The following is a 24,375-nucleotide window of genomic DNA, read 5'->3' as shown; positions in this document are numbered from 1 at the left end:
ACATTTTCAGTGCAGTTTAGTTCAGATTTAAAGTACACATATGATTTAATTAAATATTTAAGTGTTTATAGACACAGTTTAAAGCACAGATAATCATGAAAAACCTGGTTTCAAGGAGGTGTACTAAACCTTTTGACTGGTACTGTGGATGTAGACAACAAATGGAAAAACGGCACTTTGGACAGGGAAGGGCTAAAAATTGGTTCCAGTAAAACAAGTTCTGATTTATGCAGTTTATCTTTATTTGAAGTTAAAAATTTTAGTGTACAGTGCATGATTCAGGATATGGTGGTACATGGAATTGAACATTTTTTGACACTTGAGAAATATGTCATCCACATGCAGTATTAAGCAATATAATCTTTATGTCGTTAAAAATCTATTACACTAACCACTCCTCGTGTAATTTGCTCTAAAGATTAAAACTGCTTACTTAGTTGGGGTGCAAAATGAATGACAATTTCCTTAAGTTATATAATTTATTTTTATATCTTTTAGTTTCAAGTAAATAATGACTTTCATAAAAAGACGATAACGCACCAATAAAATTACTACACAAATATCATTGCAACAATACAACTCCTATGTAAATAGGAAATATCATTGTATCGACAATACTCATGTATACGTTACTAAAATATTACATCTACAGCACAGTACTAGAAAAAAGTTAAACTGTATTACAATATTTCTTGTTTGAAAATATCAAAAACAGTAGATGATCACGTTAATTCCAAACGTAATAAGCAGATAAAGCTTTCTTTGTTTTTTGTTCTTCTTTAACATCACATTCATAGGCATTTGTAAACCCATTGAAATACTATCCAGGGGGGTCTCCAAATCACTTAATAGAAGTGTATACATTCAACCACCCATTTTCTAACTGCTTTATCCAGTACAGGATCACTGAGGATCACTGCCAGGACCTATCCCAGCAAGCAGCTGGTAAATTGCAAGATACACCCTTGAGAAGATGCCATTCTGTTGCAGGACACACACAAGCACAAACTCCAGTGTCCATTTTCCCTGAAGACAACTTACCAAAGACCAGTATGTCCGAAGAACAGTGGTTTCCTCCCACAGTCCAAAAACACAGAGCACCCAGATGAAACCTCCACAAACATGGGGGGTACATACAAACTCCATGCAGATAATAACCCCAAAAAATTAAGCCAGGGCCACAGTACTGCAAGGCAACAGTGCTAACAACTGTGCTGCCTGACAGTTATATTAAAAATTAATAAAAAAACCTTCCCAGAATTCACTGAAATAATTATTCCACAACCTTTTTTTTTAGTGTACATGGAAGTTGCTTCTGTGCTACCATAAATGTCAAATGATTATTTTTTCTAAGATGTTAACTTCAGTATTTGATACACCATTGAGAAAATGAAATTTAAAGTGGTGAATATGTTGAACCTCTTGACATTATTTTCCATATAATCCTCTGAAATACTGACAATCAGGGTAAGTTCACACAGAGTGTACATGCCAGATGCTTTACAGGAATCAAATTAACTTTTTTCTCTACAAACTAGATGAACCCACCGACTATGGCAAATGTGATGAGCTTTTCTACATTTTGTTTTCAGATAGCAGCAAAAAGATCCATTGACAAAGGGTATTACAAAAATTAAATTTGATCACTGTTGATGATGTACATCTTTTTGACTTGGCCTGAACATAAACTTATTTAATCTCCTGAGCAAATAATAACAGTGGAATCCAATATATATACACAACACCTAGTAATCTACCATAATTGTTTTATGTCTTAAAAACTCATGAGAACGTCTCTCTCCTGCACACTGGTGTAGAAAGGCTTTCCAAATACAAACGTGTGTAGACCAGACTTCAGCTTCTCAGCCAGCGCCATCACGATGCTGAGATCTCCTTCGACTGTCAGATCTAGGTCTGTCTTCAGGCTTCGAAGAGACTTAAATGGCTTCTTCCCCTTTTGTCTAAAAGTGTTCAGTATAAGACATGGAAATAGACAGCAGTTTTGCCATGGTTTTCATTTATATTAGAAAAATATATGTATATACAGTATCACATTCCAGCATTAGGACTACTTTGGGATAGGTGCTGTGGCTCTGAACCCACTACCAGACATCTGTGAGTTACAGTATCCAAACTGGACACTGCTATATCAAATACCACCTGTATAAGTAGGTACCATTATTAGATGGGAGTAAATCTGCCACTGATTAAGAGGACTTCTGCACACTCAGTTTAATACAACGAAAGCTGGGATAGGCTCAAACCCATTTGGATGTTCAATTGATGAGCAGGTAATGATCTATGAAGCCCTTGTAGCTGCTATCTATATGATAATAGACTAGGTGGGTCAGAGAGCCTGTCTACGAGAGCTACAAGACAGACATTGGTTTGGAGTACAAGAAAGGCAATAATTATTTTGCCACAGGTTTTAAAGTGCTGGTTTCCTACAGAGAACAAATGATGAATGAAAATTAAGCAATGAGCACTTCTAGATTGAAGATTCTAGATTAGTTCATAGCTTTTTTAAAATAAATGTGGGCAAATCATGAAAATGTAAAGTCCAAACATTCATTTTCTAAAATGTACTAAAATACAAATAATATATTAAGGAGAAAATTCCACAATACACTGAAGAATCTAACTGAGAATGAAAAAATATATAAATATATTATATTTATAAATATAATATAATCATACATTAAAAAATCTCCACATTATCATGGCAAAAACGATGTACTTTAAAATACTTTAAGTTTAATACTCACGTTTCATCATCTATGTATTTTAGTAAAGTGAGTGCTTTCCTGTGAAGGACAAGCATAAACTGAGCAAGAAACGTACTTCTGAGAGACAGCCCAGGCTTCAGATGAAACACCTGTGAAAGAATAAAAAATACATAATGGGAAAAGGTGATAAGGAAATAATTCATTCACTAGTAACTCTTATATTTGGAAATAACACTGAAATTCTATGTGTATTGCATGTACATGTACACCATGTTTATCTCTATTTCTTTCTCGTCATTAGTCAAAACTTTTGTGGGGTCTGCTTGTTTGCACCGATTTTTCCACTTTGTACGGTCTGCGGCGTCTCGGCAGGTGACTCTTGCGAGGCGCATGTCGTCTTTCAGCCAATCCAGCCAGTGCGTAAATGGTTGTCTACGGGGCCGGAGGCCTTTCTATATAATCCCATTTAATATTGTTCCCATATTGCAGATAATTCAGATTGCAGCTTAATATTTGCAGGCAGTCTGTGACTTTTAAGAAGCCTGTCTTAAAGTCAGTAATAACAGAAAAAAGTGTACAATTCATTGACCTCATTTGGTTCCTTGTTCTTAACTGATCCAAGGATCCACTAATTTCTTATGAGACATTATAGGGTTCTTTATCCCAGATACCCACAACCCTGGTTTAAAGCATCTACTGTTACCTAAAAAAATGCAAACGACAAAGTTTCCACTTTTTAAAAGCCTGCGATTAAATTACTTGCATTGATGAGCTGAACATTTCTGAAAAAAGCATAATAAGGCCACTGGTGGCAAAGGAAGTAATCAAAGGAAGTTTGGATTAATAACACAGGAGACTTTATATGCATTACTAATAAATAATTCCTTGCATTTACAAAGCATTTTTCATCTGTGCTACATACACTTCCCTCCAAAAGTACAGGAATAGTAAAGTCAAAACTTTATTCTAGTCAAGCAATTTATATTTGTGATCATGAATGATAAGAACAATAAAATATACATTTTGGGGTAATTCATTGCACACATTTGATCACATTAGGACAAAAACATACTTTGTGTTCAATTCAGTGATTTCAAGGGACCATAAGTATTGAAACACTCCCTTTAAGTAACTTTCAAAGAGGAAGAAGTCAGTATGCCTTTGAGGCAATGCCTGAATGAAGTCGGCAACCCATAGAGCTCAACACTCTTTGGACAATCACTTGAGATGCTGTGCTGAGCCTCTGCTGTAGCAACTTTTGAGTTATTGCCTATTCTTGGGTGCCACGTATAACCTGTCCTCCCATCAAGCTACCCAGTTTAACATTTCAGTCAAAAGAAAATGCACATTTTTTTAAACTCACCTGATCTAAAAATGATTTCACAAGTGTGTCTTTATGCATGACATCTTGAAAAATATTTCTGTAAAATAAGAACAAAGACAGTCTGACATCTATTTTCATATATTGCATTTCAAAAGGATGTGCTGTTTGTGAGATGCATCCCAAATTGGTTTTACCAAATGTTATACAAACTAATTTAATAAAATGTTAAGATCAGGGATGTCTGGACTTCCATAGATCAGCTTTGTTAAGCCAAGCCAAATACAGGAAACAATGTAACCGAGATTCAAGCTGAAACACAATACTTACTCCACATAAGCTGCATTTGGTATTCTGTGTAGGTGCCTTCTTGTTATTAAAATAAAAAAAGAAAACGTGTGTGTGAATCATGTTAAAATTGTTAGTTGCTGTATTATCGCCCTCTGGTGGAAAGAACAGGATCATTGCAAAACAAAATTTGATAAAGATGAAAAAAGATCAATTGGTCTCCCCTCTTTAGCCTTAAATTAAACAAATTTCAACCTTATGTCTAGTCAGTGAGTCAAGGACCTCTTGACCCCTTTAAGACTTCAGTTCATCTTCTGATTCAGTCAATATCAACTAAATAGAGGTAGAGAAAAAAAGATGTACATCCCCCCCCAAAAAAAGGATGCAAACTTATTTTTTAACCTGAAAAGAGGATCCTCGGATCAGATTACCTCAATGATATCAACCATCCGAATGTCTAACTATACCATTTATCAAAATATTCTTCAGGCACTGGGCTTGTAATCTGAGACTCACTGGCACTTGAAAAGTTTGACTTACTTTCTGCCCTACAGTACGCCACAACACACATTAAAAATAAAACATCACAGGACGTACAAGTCAGGAGTGAAAGTTTCATCTGCAAGTATGATGGTATCAGGAGTTATCTCTTCATCAGATGCTGCCTTCCAGAGGGCAGACAGCTCTGATCTCATGTAGCGGCGCTGGTTGTAGATGTGCTCGTGGCAAGGTGGCATTTGCTTCACTGTGTTAATGTCAACGTCGATATGCGTGGTGGGGTACGGAGAATAAAGAACCTGGCGAAAGGGCAGCACAAAACTACCAGTGGCATCCTGCAGGAAAGGACAACAGAAAAAAGATACAACACATATTACATTTAATTCAGACAGCAGCTTAATATTTAGAGGAATACATGCCTGCTTTAATTAATTTCCTTTTTGTTGATAGTTTCATTTGAGTATTTTTTTTTTGTAACGGATTAGTTGATTCACAGGTACATTCCCAGATAAAAATCAAACCTAAAGAACAGCTCCTCTCTTACTATGCCTGCTAATCAGTCACATCACTGCTTATGAACTTTTCAGATTTAGACAGGTAGAATCTGTATCCTGTAATTGATATCTACAGTGTATAAACGTATGAATCTGAAAAGATATGTTTTATTAGGATGGCATGTTAGAAAAAATCTGGCAATAAAGTTAATTAAACTCCTGTACACCAACCTGTATCTAGGGCTGCATTTACATATAAAATTGGGGAGCTAATTCTGCAGGTTGGGATCAAACTACCTCATCATTTTAAATAAATTTCACTGGGAACATAACCTTCAAAGAGGTCGTAAGATCAAATATACAATCAATCAAATGAACGAGATGAGCCGAATAACCTTTAATTTAAAATCAAAATTGTTTATGGAATATCCTGGTGAACAATTAATTCTGACAACATTTTTGACCATTTCATGGATTACTTTAAAATACCATACATTATTTTATGTTAACAGAAGGGAAAACCATACAATAGTAAGAAAAGTAGGCAATTTGTAAGAATAAGTGACAGAGCTGCTTCTTTCTCTCAGCTCTGTCCTGGCATGAGCAGCAGGTTTGCAGCTTAAGAAACCTTTCAGAAAGAAAATAAGTGCAGACCTTTGCAAAATGTTGTGAGAACGAAATCTGCTTTGGCTAATTTCACTGTTTCAACAATGATAAAAAATGAGGTTTTTACTTCTAAAAACACAAGAGGAGTAAGGCCCATTTTACCCATCAAAATAAACATGCTACACAGAGCTATTCCACTTTCTCAGAACAGACACAAACATCCTGGAAGAGGTGCTAGTGGGGCCAGCAGGGGGCACTCACCCTGCGGTCCATGTGGGTCCTAATGCCCCAGTATAGTGACGGGGACACTATACTGTAAACAAGCGCTGTCGTTCGGATGAGATGTAAAACTGAGGTCCTGACTCTCTGTGGTCATTAAAAATCCCAGGGCGTTTCTCAGAAAGAGTAGGGGTGTAACCCTGGGCGTCCTGGCCAAATATCCCATTGGCCCTTACCAATCATGGCCTCCTAATAATCCCCCTCTATGAATTGGCTTCATTACTTTGCTCTCCTCCCCACTGATAGCTGATGTGTGGTGAGCATTCTGGCGCACTATGGCTGCCATTGCATCATCCAGGTGGATGTTGCACATTGGTGGTGGTGGAGGGGAGTCCCCATTTTCTGTAAACACTTTGAGTGGAGTGTCCAGAAAAGTGCTATATAAGTGTAAGCAATTATTAATTATTATTATTATCCTGTGCTAACCTACAAACAAGGTTTTAGCATTTTCCTACTGTTGCAGCTATAGGTGACAAAAGAAGTGTCATTAAGAAAACTACATACAAAAGGTAACACCTGGCTAATGTAAAAATTTCCAATCTTCAAAGCAAAGGGGATGTTTGCTAAGATGTAGATTCAGGGATCAAAGTAATTGTGAAGTTTACCTTGGTTTAACATAGCTAATTAAGTTCTGGGTCAATCAACAATCCAGGAAGACAGTATATACGTAACTGGCAGGTACAGGAGGAAAGTAGAACACACAAGACAAACAGGAAAGATATCGGAGGCAAGAGGTCCTTGTTCCAGTTCACCCAGGAAGACCAAATTGGAGCTAAGTATTTGTACCTTATTAATATAATTTACTATTTTGTGGTTTATTAATGTTTTCAATAAAGCTGTGCAAGATAATTTATGTGCCTCTAATTATGGCCACCACTCTGTTATATTCTTGGCAAAAATCTTTACAAGTTGGGGTTATGATTATTTAAATTATTTACTGATTTATCTGCTTGGTCATTTCCTGATATTACCCATTTTTGTAACCACCCATTTGTAACACTCCTAGATTTTTCTCTCATTAGGTCAGCGTTGATATTGGTCTATCATTAATAATAATAATTATTATTAATAATAATAATTACTTATTAACCTTTATTATCCCTTTACAATTTCTTGCATTAGGAATTGTCTTTTCCTAATGCAAGAAATTAGACACACAGACAGGGAGAGAACCTGGGGTCAGAGTGCAGGGTCAGCCATTGTCGGCGCCCCTGGAGCAGTTGGGGTTAAGGGCCTTACTCAGGAGCCCAACGGAGTAGGATTCCTCCGCCGGCTGTGGGATTTGAACCGGCAACCTTCCAGCCACAGGCGCAGATCCTTAGCCATAGAGCCACCGCTCCGCCATTTGTATTAAGAGATACAAATGGATAAGTCTTGGTTCTCTAAAGACTGGTCCCAGGTACTCACACTCATTGTAAATAACAGTACGTTAATCTTTGACTAAAAAGATGTCTTTGTCCAAGTTGTTATTTTATACTGAAACTACACTGTGCCAAGGAACCAAGAAGCCTCGTGACCACACTTGCCATTCCCTTATTAATAGGGTGTTTTATTATTTAATTTTTAGAAATGTGCTTGTTAGGCAAACTAGTGTCAGGAAATTTTCACTCTAGTGTGACCAAAGTTTACGCAACACCTTCCCTCCCCCTCGTTGGAATATAGAACATGACTTAAAAATGTAAAAACTGCAACAATTAAAGCAATGTAACACCACTTCACCATTCAATGCTGAGGCACAATTTTCAGGTTTCAAACACTCACAATAGAAAAGACCATTAAAACTAACAAGGTCTGTTGCGAAATCACCTTCCATACAGTAATACCATTGAGATGTCTCCCAGTTTCATCTTCACACTTGTGCAGCCTAAAATCTCTATTAATCCATGCTTGATACACTTCTACAATTCAAGGAAATAAGCAGGATTAATTTAAATTTGTGTTGTGCTTTCTCAGTGGTGGACAAAAACCAGCATGAAGCTTCCCATTACAATCATGGCAATCTAATTAATGGGATCTCTGGGACAGTGTGGTCTCTACTGACAGGTACAAAGTGTGGGTGCAGTAACACAGGAAAAAGCTTTTCATCTTCTCTTCCAGGTAATTGGCTGTGTTTGATGGGAGCAAACAGAGCCTACTCATTAAAAAGGAACGGTTAATCTTAGGTGATACTCCAAAGGTGAGATTAATCAATGGCAGGTACTTCAGGAAATATTCTGCTCTTCCTTCAACAGAGTTAAGGTCAGTGTGTTGCAGGCAATTTTCTGTCAGAGCTGTTTACTTTTGATTAAAAATGTTTATAGTATAGTTCTTACTGTATTATCCATCCATTCATTTTCTAATGTTTCATTCAAATGAGGGTGGCAGTAGAGCCGGAGCCGGAGCCTGTTCCGGCAAGCAAGGTGATTGGATTGCAAGCATTGACACCAGCCAATCACAGGACAGATAGACACAGACACACACACCAGAGACAATTTTCCCAGAAGCCAATTAACCTACCGGTATGACTTTAAACTGTGGGAGGAACACCCGGAGGACACCTACGCAAACACAGGGAGAACATACACACTCCTCGCAGATAGCACCCCAGTTTCAGAATTGAACCCAGGGCCCCAGTGCTGCAAGGCAGCATTGATGACCACTGTGCCACCATGTTGTCCAATTTACAGTATTGTACTGAATCAAAATACCAAAAATCTATTTTCTCTGGTGCTACTATACTGTAATTACTAACTCTTCCTTTTGTCAAAATTTTGAATTTTGAAGAGAAAGCATCCATCACCATTCAAGTTGCTGATGTTAAGGAAGGGGTCTACCTTCAGCAGGCCCTGGACAAAGAGGCCGGTGTCATATCTGAAGGATGATTCTCCCCCACAGAGCCGTGAACATTTCCGTTCTGCTGGAGTGAGGAAAAGACAAAGGGTTCGAACAATCTGTAAAAAAAAAAGATAAGATCTACTGTCTAAAAGTTGGATATACTGTATGGCTGAGATTGAGTATTAGACTCAATACAACAATTTCAGAATTGAAATCCTCTTAATCTTTATAAGTGGTGTATGGTGCCTTGTAATAGTATCTGATTCTAGCCAATATTATTACATTTTGATGAATTACAAACAACAAACATATTTTACTCAAAAATATCAGCAAAACCCTTTAAAAAAAGCAATCAGTTAATTTCAATTTAAGCCCTAAACCCCTGTTGTGATCGTCTCTGTGAACTTTGTACACACTCTTCCTGCAGAAGATGCAATATTTTATGACATTCAGAACTGGTTTGAACTGGATTGGAAGAATGCTGGACACAAGGGCTACTATGTAATTCTATACTATTATATAGGAATGCGTGCTACGAACCTATGTAACAAATTGTGTTAAAAAAAGTTATCTTTAGCAAATAGGGAAGTAGGAAGATGTGAGTGATTTAGGAACACTGCCAATCTTGTTAGCACAGGGAAGCGTGATGGATAACAGAAAACTTTTTAAGGACTAGTTTAATTACTTTGAGAAAAATACACCAAGCATCTCTGTGTGTTTCGCGCCCATGTGCATGAAATATAAACTGATTTTAACTTCCTGACTATCCTTTAAGGGGAAGCGGGAAAAATTTCTCCAGCACCCCTTACATTAATACTTCATGTCCACTTGAGGACATTTACTCTTTTCTGGTCAGACCACTTCAGTGTTTTGGTTTTGATCTTGTGGTTCAAGTCATTGTCCTGCAGAACTGTGAATTTTCAACTGATTTTTAGATTCATGGGCAACTTAAGCATGTTTTCGCCTAGGATTCAACTATACCTAAAATCATCCATCAGTCATGACGAACTTCCAAGTCCTTTATGATTCTAATAACATGATACAGACATTTTCAATATCAGAGAGAACTTACAGAGACAGATGCAGGAACTAGGATGTCTTTGTCTACGTTGAACTGAAGTTTAAAACAATTATTTAGCACTTGTACTTATTTAGGGTTATGGATGCAAAAGGGCTAAATAGTTATACCATCTCTTAGTCTTCTTTAAAAATCTAATTAACATTAACAAAGTCATACTTGAAAGTGTCATGATTGCAAGCTCAAGCAGCAACAAAATACTTTGCTGAGGTATGAATACTACTTATACATCTACCTCACTATTTATTTTGCAACCCATATGAATGCTGAACACAGGATTCATATATTGTGCATTACTACGAGGTGCATACACAAAACAGTACACCCCCTTACGATTCTATGGTTTTACATATTAAGATGTACTGAATTTGACCCTCATCTAGTCCTCACCAAGTCCTAACAGTCCATAAATCTAACTTCATGTGACAGATAACACACACAAATTTTACTTTGGCATTCATTTGTAAACAAAAAAAACAGCCACATTTAGTAGCCAAGTGTGAAGAAGAAAGTGCACCCTTACATTTACACACTTACACCATATCTATGTTAGGACTTGGAGAGGATCAGGTGAAGATCAGATGTCTTAAGAGTGTGTACCTTTTCACATCACTGTATACCTGTATACCTGTAATACATTGCATTTCATGTCCATGTCATGTTCAGTACTCTCCTGGCTAGATGACACTGTCATTACATGTTGGTACAAGGAAGGTTGCATTTCAAACTACTGTACATTCATGGATGCTTGAATAAATACACCTCTATGGCCATGGTTGGCATGATTATGGCCAGCATCTTCTTGAATCCACAAGGGTTAGGCCTTACACAATTGATTACATACCACACAAAAACACTATTGCTGCTAAATTACTGGTCTGGCTGCATAAACACTGGGGTTATCAGCATGAAGTACTGTCCTACTGTTTGAGAATGCACAAGTTCATGCATATGTATTTATAAGAACTGGGGAAGTGGGGATGTAGCAATGTATTTTCTTTCATTAGAGAGTTAATGACTCTCTGTGCTAGTCCTATCTGATTTCTATAGCTAACAATTCTGCTGTGTGCTGCCCGTCAATGCTGGAAACATCCATTAAGCATTTCTCCACAAAAAGTCCGTTTAGGGCCTTTGTAATTTGGTTTGGAAGACATTTGTACATTTTTTTATTTAGAGTATGTGAAATTGGAAATGACAATGTGCATGTTTGAGAGTATGAAGCATGCATTGGCTGGAAAATGAACAAGGAGCTGTATTTACTGTTGCAGTACCTTGTTAACCTTCTCTGGATTGCTCCCCACCACTATAGAACAGCCGCATGTCTGCAAGTGTGAACTGATTGCCCTGGAAAACACAGAAGCAATACGAAAATATCTGGATACACTGAACATCATTTGCATGCTCTTAAATGTAAAACAATGTAATGTTTTTAAAAGAATGGCGTTTGAATTAATTCATCCTTATAGCCAGTCATAGTGTATGACAAGTAAAACAGCAATCCCTAAATAACACTGCTATTATAAAAAATAAGCACAGTATAATACAAATGCTATATAGTGGAGAACTAGAATATTTACACATTTTTATGGGCACATTCTTTTCCTCCTTCTCAGATTAGTTTAGGTGTTTATCCTGTCCTACAAAACTGTTTCTGTACTATTACTTTCTTTACAGTGTTTGTTTAATGAGACAAGCAAATCACACTCTGGCACTGGAGCAGGAGCGATGTGCCTCTGGTAGTTACACAATGGAGGGCCATCACCAGCTGGGGAGGGAGTTTATCACAGGGACAGCAGACACAGCAGGTCTCCAGTTTTAATCCAGAACTGTTCATCCAGTACTGCAGGCCTAACAACTCCACTGCGCTAAACCACTTAGGCAGAAGTCTGGAGCTACTCCATTCCCTTGAGTCAGACTTCTGTAGCACACAGTACCTCAAAGCAGGGATTACCGAGGTAAATTTAAAATTTATTTAAATTATCTGGCAACAGAGAGAGTTTGTGATTTATTTGCAAAGGGTAAATAAAAATTGACTTTGTCTTGAATAAATGCTTGTGAGGCAGCACAGTGGTGCAGTGGTTGGCGTCGCTGCCTTGCAGCATGGGGCCCTGGGTTCAAATTCGGATCTGGGGTGGTATCTGTATGGAGTTTGTATGTTCTCCTAATGTTCACATGCGTTTCCTCTGGGTGCTTCAGTTTCCTCCCACAGTCCAAAGACAAACCAGCAGGCTAACTAGCTTTTGGGAAAAATGGACCTGGTGTGTGTGTTTTTGTCTGTGCCTATCAGTCCTGTGATGGAAAGGCATCCCATGGTGTGGCTCCCCTGCGACAGTGAATTGGATGAAACGGTTAGAAAATGGATGGATGGATGGCAAATGCTGGTTTACTTAAATACTAAGTTTTAATCAATCACTAATTCCCTTATATATTAAGACAATGATATAGTCTAGATAATTTCATAGTTCACTTTGGTTTAGTTTACTTAATACAAAAGCAAGGTGCTGGAGAAACTATAAACTATACAGTATATAGTGTATATATATATAGCTTTTACTAATGAACCCCACGTAAGTTTTAATTTGATGTAAACCTGCTCTACTTTTTCATACTGAGATCACTAAGCTTAGAAGGATCTGGATTTCCTTGGAAGCAAGCAAAAGGGTGTATACTGACCTGTACAAAAAAGCTACTTTGAAATGTTTACCTCCCCTTTCATAAAATAAATGAGAGTGTATGGGAAGGTTTAAGCAAAGAAATACTGAGATACTATCCCAGAACTTATCTAGTCAAAACATTTTCACATTCTGAGAGCTTACTTGTGAAGAAAATCTTCATGGCAGCTATCTCCAATGTCGTCATCATTTAGCACTGTGTCTTTAATCTAGAAAGTATAAATTGGTTAAAAAACCTAGTGTGAGTGGAGACAGATGATTCAAAACTTTACTAAATTATACAAATTGAAAACCCACAAAGCCACAGACCTTTTATAATAAAAATGACCTTTTATTGATTAAAATGCAAATTATAGTCTAGATTTTGAGCGAGTGAATAGATTTTATCTTAAGAAGGTGATGTATTTTACATAAATTTTGATGCACAATTATAAAATAAAGACAACTACATTTTCTATAAAGATTATGATATTCTTTGACATTCTTTTAAAAGACAAAAGTGTGTGATTAAAGGTCAAAGACACCAACTTGCAAAATGAGTGGACCATAATAAGAATTCATGACTTGCACACCAAAAAAAAAACATAAACAGAGCTGCCTTTTATCCAATAATCTATTAAATTGTGTCATATTAAATGTCCATGTTTATTGGTGCAGACCTCAATAGGATACTTTTTACTTTGTTCTTTCAAAACCCAAAAGGTGGCTTGTTTTTTATGAGTTTTTATTGCATATTTATACATATCTAGAAAGATTGAATAATATTTCTAAAGAACCTCCAGAAATGAAGCTAAATATACTTTAATGAGGTATTATTGTCAAAATCTTAAATTGAGCTAAAATAGATTAACACATTATTATTATTTGAATACCTTTATTCCCCCCAAGAATGGCTTGTGAACAGAGGAGTAGGAAAACAAGAATAATTCTGTTGTTTTATTAAACACTAGCAGGTCCTGAATATTATTCTTTCTTTATTGCTAGAGCTGGGTGATACAACAATACAGCACTGTGGAATATAGTGTTTATGATCTGTTGGCTCACAAAAAGAATTATATTATTATTGGTAACTACCAGCAAATACTAGGTATGTGTCTTAATCCTAAGTATCATAACAATAGCAATTATAAAATAACAATCAAGAATGCTGAAATAAATGCAATTGCACCTTCCACTCCTTGATAATGCCATCCTGGTTGTAATGTCAATCTTTCCTTTGGAACTCACAGCAAGCTAACATTTTATAAAACCACCTCTGTGGCGGAGAGGTGTCACTGTGGCTAAGGATCTGCGCCTGTGTCTGGAAGGTTGCCGGTTCACATCTTGCAGCCAGCAGAGGAATCCTACTCCATTGGGCCCCTGAGCAAAGCTCTTAACTCCAGCTGCTCCAGGCGACCCTGTGCTCTGACCCCAAGCTTCTCTCTACCCGTCTGTGTGTCTGTGTGTCTCATGGAGAGCAAGCTGGGGTATGTGAAAAGACAAATTCCTAATGCAAGAAATTGTATATGGCGAATAAAGTGATCTTAACTCTTACTGCCAATATCAATGCCTTTTCCCAGACATCGTGTTAAAATGAAAAATAATTTTAGCCCATTATGTCACATCAACTTAAAGGGGAACTGCAGTCCCAATTTCTCATACTGGTTATTAATTCTTAGAAACAAAATAAATTCATTGACGGTATAGAAATGTTTTGGAAATTTCGAATTAAGCGCAAAATCGTGTACTTTGATGCCATGTTGTTGCGAACCTGTGGTTTCACCACAGGCAAGAACATGATGCAGCCCTTCCTGCTCAGTGGTCACCTTAATGGCTAATGTAATGTGACGTAAAAGCGAATAAGTACAGGTTGTGCAGCAGATTTCACTCCAGAAAGCTTCAAGCGGGATCTGCTTGCAGAGTTAAGAAGTAAGTTCCATTTACTGGCAAAACCATCTCGAAATCGAGAGCAATATTTCTTTTAGTTTTCACAAGCCTGCTTCCTGCTCGTGTACAATATAATAGGGCCGCCTGACGTCATTGGAAATGTTTTGCTGCCTCGTTCTGAATTGCAGAACATTGCACTGCTTATACCTGGAAATGTTGTCTATTTTGTGATGGTAATTGGAGGTTTTACAATTGCTGTGTACCTTTTACTTTTTTTGTGGTTTGAAATCCACTCACCAATGCTGATTCTTTCTAACCCCAAAATATAAAAACAGCATTGCAGTTTCCCTTTAACTTTACTCATGAATACTGAGATTTTGTTCCCTCTAAGACAATAAACAAAAAAGCTACATTACAATAATTTGTAATAATTAATTTAATGTATAATTTAATGCACCTTGAAAATCATATGATATATAAATTATATTTCCTATATATTGCAATAATAGACAATATATAATATAACGGGTAAAATATTGTCATATGCCCTTTCAGCAGCATTACCACCTTGTTGACTGATGTTGTTAGGAAACTATATAAAACCAGACCTGGTTAATGTTGAGATGGGAGACCTCTAAGAAAAATTGGAATGCTGTTGTAAATGGTGTTGATGGACCAATCGTCCATTCCTATGGACCAGAACGTCCAAAAAACTGCCCCAGTATGTTAAATGGGGACATTTAGCTGTAGGAGGTTCTATTCTTCAGATGAGTCTTTGAACTAATGTGTTTTAAGTCATTAAAGTCTGTTTGTGAAGGTAGTGGTGTTAACACTGGCTTCCTGACCTAATTCTACAGTACTATGGGCTTGTTCGGTATAGCCTAATTAAGGCTCCCTTTAAGTCACCTGATCGGCAGTCATTGTTTAGTGGAGTTTTGGCACTTAACAGTTGGAATGTGTGTCAAGGGACTGTATTTCACTTCAGTGGTGGATGATTTGGGTTCATATCAGTGTACGTTTTAAGATCCTTCACAATGAAAAGTGCTGTGTAAACACAAGTTCGTAATTACTACTTTGGGCGAAAGGGTTCTCTTTCTGACCATGTCTGTAAGGCTACAAGCTAACCTTCATGTGCTGGCACTTCAACCCCCTCTCTCATTTCAGCGGGCAGGAAAAAAAGCACATCTTCACAGGCAATATAAAATCATGTGCCCTAAGGAACTTTTCAAAACAAATGAGAATCGTAACTCACGTCTATGTGCTCTGGAACACTGTGCGTCTTCATAGAAGAAAGGAGATCCATTATAGGAATAATTTCAGTGTTCAGCACTGATATAATGTTGTATCCCTGTAAAAAAAAACAGATACTTGCTTCGTAAGCCAGAACACATCACTGAAATACTGCTCGCTTAAATATTTCATAACCCCCTTCGCATTCTTCATAAGGGTATAGCCATTAAAGAACTGATGAAGATGAAGCCCTTGACATCTACAATCTAATTTCTCCTTTCTCCCTCTTGTCCTCTCCAGTCTTCTGCTGCTTAAATATTCCTTCTCTTCACCATCCTGCCTCTCATGCCTCTTTTGCAACCCTGTAGTGGAACCAGATGCCAGAACACTTACAAACTTTGAGAAATTCACCAGTTAAATTAAGTCAAATGATGTTCCAGTCACCTCATCCTGTTCATCTTTCAGATCATAAAAGGGGACCACATGTAACACAGATTTTAATTTCAAAAAAGTTTAGAACTGGAAATTACACTGCACATCTATCTCTGTGCAGCTTGATGGAATAAATTGGCTTCTTCTCATTTGTAGGTCCTTCCTAATGTTCTGTTCTCCACTGTGAACTGATATTGTGACCCTTGAGATATTTTTTCACTAGCATGCTTTTCTTTTATTCCTTTCCATTTCTTAAGTTATTAGTTCTCTGACACATAGAGCAGACCTCGTTAATCTTTCCTCGTAATTGTTCTGTTTCTCTGTAGTCTGAGAGAAATGCCATGGCTGTTTCTGTCTTTCCTTTGAGAATACTTTTTTTATAAAATTATACTGTACTTTTTTTTACCTGAAGGTCAACACTTGTCCATTTACACTTTATTTTACTATAGAATCCTTTCCGTATATTGTTCATCTCTAATGAGCTTAAAATCTACATTACAAGGCATTCTTTCAAACTTTCCCAACTTAGCAGTGTTAAAATGTAGCACCAGTCTCTCATTATATGTGAGACGGCAAGAAGAAAGTAGAAATTAATTTCAAATTTGTGAAATCTAGCTGTCTCTTGTTTCCATTGTACCCTGTATACTTTATTCTCATTGTAATTGGTGTATGTGGACTTCCCTATTTATTCAGCTTATGTATATAAAGCCATTGGCCAAAAGCAAGAGGTTGGGCTTATCACATTGGGCATCTCCAGGGGGAAAAAACATAGGCTCCATGTAGAAATGGGTATACCGGTAGAAATCTGTGCCACGATATGGATTAGGCTATACCATTTATACCGGTAGAGAATGGATTTTGATGTTTACATAGATTGCGCCGCCAGAATCTTTGCAAAACGGGGTTTGGAAATTTTTACTATTGTAAATTCGGCCATATTTTAGCTCTGATTATATAATTCTGAAAATGTTATTCCTGCTGATATTTGGAAATCTGATAGGTTCAGAATTATTGGTCTTCGGTTTATGACACATCTGAGGTCATTGTGGCCAATAAAAACACGCGAGCGTCCTCTTCCCTTTTTTCCGTGAAAACAAACGCACGTGGTCGGTGTGTCTGTCTGCAAACACAAACACGCCAAGAAACGGAGAAAGGCAGTGTTAGCGACAAGGGGATAAGCGACGAAATTGTTGAAAAGAAGAATGCTTCACTTTATTGGCCATATGCATTTCTTGTATTAGCAATTTGTCTTTTCACATACCCCAGCTTGCTGTCTCATGATGAGACAGTGCTTCACGGGTGTTTGGAAATGGTTCAGATATAAAAAGTCGGACCACAAGCAGAAAACTGTTATCTGCAAACTATGTCAGGTGACGATTTTAGCCAGAGGTGGTAATACAAGCAACCTCTTCTATCACCTAAAGACGAAAGCTGTATGCAAGTATGAGGAAAGTACAAGAATGCGCTCTAAACCAATCAGGCTGCATGAAGTCAATTTTCCAAGAGTGTCCAAATTGGCCAAGAAATGCCTCTGCATACCTGCGATCTGTGACAGGACACAATGTTGCCACCAGTGCACGTTCAGCACTGGTGGCAACATTGTGAACTGTCATACATCTGCACTCAAGCCAGACACTGTTGACAAGCTTGGCTTCCTGGCACGTAATCTGTCACCTGAAGTACAACTCAGTGTGTGCAGTGCACCTTCTTTTCCAAATGTTTACAGTAAGCAGCCGTTTGAATACTTGAGGAGTTCTTACTTTCATGCTAGAATTTTTTTGAAACTTATTTTTGTAATTTTATTTTGTTATAAGAAGTATTACATATCTACTTATTTAATCCATGCTCGTACGTTTTTGTATTGTTTCACTTCTACAAAATAAAAATGTGTGACTTCTACTTCAGTTCAACGGGAAATTTAAAAAATACTGAAGGAACAACACAGGAGCTAACCAACAGTTAATAGTAACTTAACAGTTAACTCCAGGCAATAGAAACTTAACAATAAACAATAAAAACTTAACACAGTTTGCATTGTTTAGTCTGAACAGAATTTGTTGATTCTGACTTGCTTGTGGTCTTTGACTCTGAACACAGAAAAGAAACAAGATTTTTTTATTAAGAAAATGGGAATGCAGCCAAAGAAATATAATGCATTATATAGCAGCAGAATGCATTATGGCTGTTTGTGTTTGCCCTCTTCTGTGGAATGGGAACCAGCTGTAGATCACTGGTTAGATTTATATTGGACTAGCGAGTAAACTTGTATGGAATTTTCTGTTAACAAATATGTACTGTAACTCAATTTTCAGGTTAGAAATGAATACATAAATGTACACTTTCACCACAGTAGCAGTGATGCAGGGTTAAACCACCAGAATTGTATTAATTTTCTGTATTGGCTGGAACCCAAACCCATTTTTATGGGTAAAGGGAGAGTTAGCACATCATGGCAGATCATTAATCTATCACAGCACATTGAGTCCCTTAAGAGAAGGCTAATTTTTAATTCCAAGCAGTCCCCCTCTCAATGTTCTTTTAGACTGCCTTCGCTGCATCACTGGAGACCTCCTGAGGACAAGGAATACTACTGGGAAATTGAAACCAAATAACGAGTCGGAGTTTATCCACTTTTCATATCATTTCTTAATACCGGGGCCTGTGAGCAAAATAACAATTCTACCTTTTTAATTCCCAGCACACCAGTGACTGCAGTGACAGGAAGCCTACAAACTACTACTCGCACAGAAAACATGAAATCCAAATTTATTAAGCCATCAGTGTCTAACTCAGAGAGCCTGATTTACAACTCCTGTCAAAACAATTGATCCCATTTCTCCGGAACCCGATCCAAGTTATACCTTTTATAAGACCACAGATGTTTTTTTTATATATATACGGTAAGTTTTGACTGAGCTACTGCACTGAGCAGGAATAATTCAGTTTCATCCTCAACTCCCCTCGTTTGAGAAAACGGATAGACAACCACAGCAGTTAAACAGGACAAGCCCGAGCGGGACATTGGAAACTGCCCACCTTCTGCATCCATATCCTTCCTTTGCGAATCATGTGCTTCAGTCTCTCCACGCAAACCGTGTGCAGAGGCAGGTAAAAGCTCAGCTCGGTCTGAGGCAGGATGATGGAGAGGGCGCAGGTGTTCTTGTCCCCCTTCAGGTCCCCGTCGAAGATCAAGGACACGATGATGACCCCCTTCTCCGCCAGCACAAAGAACTTCACATCCACGGCTCCGCACTCGGCGCTCCGCAGGATCTCCCCATTCAGGGTGTGGTTGGCCAAGAACGTGATCTCGCCGTCGCTGAGAAGCACCTGCTCTGACTTCGGCGCCCAGATGTGCCGCACTCTCGGGCCCAGGATGTTGTCCCAGTAGGCGAAGGTGGCGGCTAAGAGCGGCGACTTCCCTTTCAAAACAACCTCGGTCTTAGCCACCGCTGGGGACTGGGGCGGGCAGCCCGACGACATCTCCGAAGGCTTCCAATTATTTCTGAGCCACAGCAGCAAACACGATGGGGTTTTCCATCACATTCAAGCTGCAGAACAAGAACAGGCAGTGTGAGCAATAAGGCACTTTAGTACCATTTTAAGCTTAAGAGCCTAGTGCTCCTCAGCTCCTTAGGACCAAGGTCCAGCAGGCATGGGTGATGTTAAATGCCTTCAGATCAGTGAGTAATTGATTCATTTATTATAATCTTAAATCAGGAATTTTAGTGGCATCAGCCCAAAGACTCATTAACCTTTGAACAGTAAAGAGGGTACCTTTTCAAGGCTTCCACACAGACCACGGTACAACCAGTCTTTGCCAAATGTGAACAAGTTCACTGTACTCTGTCAATCCACTCTAATGTTAAGACAGGTTAGGTGCAGATCTAGACCCTATCTGCTCTGTATTTAATCTATATAATCTAATTTTTAACTGAATTAAAACAGCTATATATAGTTGAAGTTGAAAACATATCATACATGGAAACCAGAGCTGAGCCAATCTCAAAGAGTAGACTAGACTTTAGATCTAATTCAGATTGTATTAAATAGTGCAGTTAGTCAGAAGTGGATTCTACAAGAGTCTTTATCTATTTATCCCCCACCACATAACCTCCAGTATCTCACAGTGCTTTGTTACCATGGGCAAATGGACTCCATCTTCAACGCAACTTCAATTTCAACTTGAAGTACGTTTATTGGCAATTCTGCAAAGTGGTGGGCAAACTACATGATCTGATTTTGAAATGAAAGCACTACTTCATGCCTGAAGCTATTAAATATATCCAAAATATACCTGTGAGTGTACTCCTGCTGTCTTCTCAAATCACTCCTGCCTTTTTTAAGACGCAACACATAATAAACATGGCATTTTCCCATGGACATGGACTCCATCATAGATTTTTATATAGACATTTCTATATGAGAATGTTTATGCATTTTTAAAACCGTAAGTGCACAGTGGAATATTTCACCATTATCCTTTTGCCTACAGGGAACTGTAACCAAAGTGTCTTTTAATAAGTGTTGACATAGTAAACCTGAATAATGAGAAAACCATTCTTCGGAGTGGGCGCACTGATTAATTGGATTAATTATAGCACTTTCAAAAATGAATGAGCTGCCACTGAGTATAACATTCAGAAACTGTTTTTGGTGGTGAAATTAAAGTATTGTTTTAATATATGGGCTTTAGTGAAGCTGAGTGAAGCTCTTTGAGTTTTTGCTGTTAACGTTTACGCATTGAACAGAACATTACAAATTAAACTAATGGAACTACGATCTTCTTCACCTACACAAAACCAGCCTTTGTAAGCAGAAATACCCTGGATTCGTGCCAATGCGATAATGTAACATTCTTAACGGAAACTTAAGAAAGCAGAAAACTTTACAAATAATACACAAATATTTATTTGTCAGACTGCTTTCCCAAGCTGATAATTTAGCACTGCACTTGAAATCTTAGCCTCCTCTACTTCTGTTTCTGACAGACACTGTCAACAATTATAACACAGAGCCAATAAAATCAAGTCTGCCTAGATTTTGGTCTAGAAGAGTATATACTGTAGATACTTTGAACAAAACAGTATATTAAGAGTACCACAGTGTATTGGGGATTATGAATTCATTAACACTAAAAATAGAAAATGGAGTACATTACATACACTAATGTAGTATACAGTATATGGTTTAGGCTAAATTCATACTAAAATTGTGATATACTTTTTATTTTAGATTTTTTATGTCATTTGTTTCCTTAAAGTACAAGACATTAAATTCAGATACAGATAAATTTCCAAACTACTTCGTTTCAACTCTTGTCTTACTCCTGCCAAAATCTTATTTGTGTACATACACCTATGATGCTTTGCCTACTTAATAAGAAAACAGCCTTTATAAAGCAGCCTCATAAGCAAAGACTGTAACTGCACGGCTTAAGCTAGTGTAGTATGAAATAAACACAAATAATGACTTCCCTTTGCATATATTGTTCCAGTTAAAAATCAATTAAACCATATTCTACGTTTTTTTGTGTGCAATTCAATTGTATATTTAGCTTCCATAGATTTAGTGCAGACTGATTTCTAAAACAGAGAAGAGAAGGACAACACGAAAGCAAAAACATTTTTCTGTGTAAAAAAACAAGGGCCTTAAAATTATTGATTCACACGATTTAAACACTAAACCGTATAATCGTGATCTCTAATCCCCATCTGAAAAATTACTTTATCGCACTGATTTATTGTAATGAAATGCAGACCATTATAAAAAAGATAATAATTATTCATTTTAACTAATAATCTCACGAAAGCCTAGCTGAGTGGAAAGAAACCAAACAATATGTAGACACAACTTCTCTTTAGGTTTTTGTTTGTATAGTTGCAGACAATCGTCATATGATGCAAACTCAATATTGTCTGCAGTATATTAATCTCGACGTGCTTCTAAATCTTCTTGAAGAAACCGCTCAGAAAGGGTCTGGAGTATAGCCAACTTACTCCAGTAAAACTGAATAAAATGAATACAGATATTAAAAATAAAACATTATTCATACAACTTTAATTCCCGTTTCCAATACGGAACATTTGCAACTGCACTTACCTCTCTTTTGCTGTTTTGTATCACTTCCCGAATTCGGAAGTCAACAACGCTGAAAAGGGAAGACGCGTGGCTCTTTCCTCAGATCTAAAACCTGTACTGCCCCCTAGAGGCAAATGAATAGTTTTAAAGCCTTCTATTACTGTATTGAGATTATTTATTTTTTATCTACACACTTTCAACACGGAAGCTTTCATTTCCCATTATTTCTCTTTATTTCTACAGGGAGTCTCCCCCCCCACCCCCACCCCTTTTCATTCCTTTCCTTGAATGAAATGAATGAGATGAACTGATTATATCAGATAACAAAAACAGTAAACAGTAACACATACGGTTTTCAATCATTTGATTTTGGTATTTCCATAGACTTTTTAAATGGTAATAAACCATATGTTTCCAAGCAAGCAACGGGTTTAATGGCAGGATACACCCTGGATGGGGTGCCAGTCAATCACAGGACAGATACAAACACAAACCCGCACACACTCTAACTAGGACCAATTTCCCCAGAAGCCAATTAACCTACCAGTATGTATTTGGACTCTGGAGGGAAACCAGAGCACCCAGCAAAAAGCCAGGAGAATTTTAAATCACAATATGACATTAAGAGCTATCTAAACTAAACGTTGTTAAATTGCATTTGTGGTGAATCACTACATTAAATATATATATATAATAAAACATTGTGTGTTATTTCTAGATCTGTTGTGCATAAATTTAATTTCCTAAACTTCTTATTTATGTTTTCAGTGCATCTAATAAGTACTGAAAATACTCCCCCCCCCAACTAATACTTTGTGGAAGCACCTTTTGTTTTTATTAAAGCAGTAAGTCTTTGTGAATAAATCTCCATCAACTTTGAACACCTTGACTTTGCAATTTTACTCCCATCTTCCTTGCAAATGTGCAAGCCCTCTTTAGGTCATTCCACAGGTTTTCTATGAGATTGAGGTCTGAGTTCTGACTGGGCCATTCCAAGACTTTGATCTTCCTTTTCTGAAGCCATTCCTTGGTTGACTTGAATGTGTGCTTTCGGGTCGTTATCATGTTGAGGCCAGCAGGTTTTGTGCTAAAATATCTTGATATTTGGAGCTGGTCATTATCCCATCTATCTTGACCCAAAAGCACAATGCTGCCACCACCATGCTTCACAGTAGAGATGGTGTTCTTCGGATGATGAGCTGTGTTGTCTTTGCACCAAACATATCTTTTAGAATTAAGGCCAAAAAGTTCAACCTTTGTCTCACCAGACCATAATTGGTTTTCAAAGATTGAAAAATACCTTACATGTTTTATCTTGATTTCTGGCTTTACATCACAAAAACCTGCAATTTCAATAAAGGTGTTGTAGACTTTTTATATCCGCTGTATATCAGGATTGAAAAATAATTGATATTTTTATTTTTTTACTATTCTCAATGTCATGATAAAGAGAAGCAAACAATGTTTAAACTTTAAAATACTGTACCTGCTCATCTACATACTGATAACATGTCTTCAGAAGTGTGCAGTTTCATTTTAATTCTTTGATTGGTTCTAGCATTTTTCTCCTCTCTTCAATAGGATGAAGAATGGTAGAACCACCTGCAAGCATCAATCAAAAACTCTTCAATAGCCTTTTCTTTACATAAGATCCCCCATAGTGATGATCCTGCACCACAGATAATCCCTGCAGGCACACTGTGTTTTTCTGTTGTTATTTTCACTCTCTGTGCTTAATGATTCTGACATTTTGTGTCACAAAACTCCAAGTTAAATGTTTGTAAACTTTTGTTGGAGATATTTTTCCTCTAGTTCACTCATCTCTCCTTTTTTGTTTGCTTTGCAAAACAACTTGAAGAGCCATCCCCATCCATATCAGTAACCAATTAGTCATGACAGGTGAAGTGTGGTTGTTACAAAAATAAAAGGTAGGGGACTTACCTTACCGACCTGGTGAATTGATAGTGAAAAGTTACTGATACTTGGCAAAGCA

The 24,375-nt window shown here is 37.4% G+C and overlaps 1 protein-coding gene across 1 annotated transcript; it reads right to left on the bottom strand.

Moving 5' to 3' along the window:
* Window positions 1–218: 218 nt before the first annotated feature.
* Window positions 219–22,492, bottom strand: c9orf72 (C9orf72-SMCR8 complex subunit). Its single transcript, XM_088626262.1, has 10 exons — window positions 22,404–22,492; window positions 19,341–19,852; window positions 15,895–15,990; window positions 12,921–12,985; window positions 11,376–11,448; window positions 9,026–9,142; window positions 4,933–5,168; window positions 4,090–4,147; window positions 2,766–2,875; window positions 219–1,961 (listed from the first exon to the last, which is right to left on the bottom strand). Exons 2-10 carry the CDS (start codon window positions 19,782–19,784, stop codon window positions 1,775–1,777), a joined length of 1,386 nt encoding a protein of 461 aa, XP_088482388.1. The 5' UTR covers window positions 19,785–19,852; window positions 22,404–22,492; the 3' UTR covers window positions 219–1,774.
* Window positions 22,493–24,375: the final 1,883 nt, after the last annotated feature.

The sequence above is a fragment of the Lepisosteus platostomus genome, chromosome 1, assembly GCF_059453375.1.
Source record: "Lepisosteus platostomus isolate fLepPlt1 chromosome 1, fLepPlt1.hap1, whole genome shotgun sequence".
Lineage (NCBI taxonomy): Eukaryota > Metazoa > Chordata > Actinopteri > Semionotiformes > Lepisosteidae > Lepisosteus > Lepisosteus platostomus.
The sequence above is the reverse complement of the archived record's forward strand: the minus strand, read 5'-3'. Positions and strand labels throughout refer to the sequence as shown.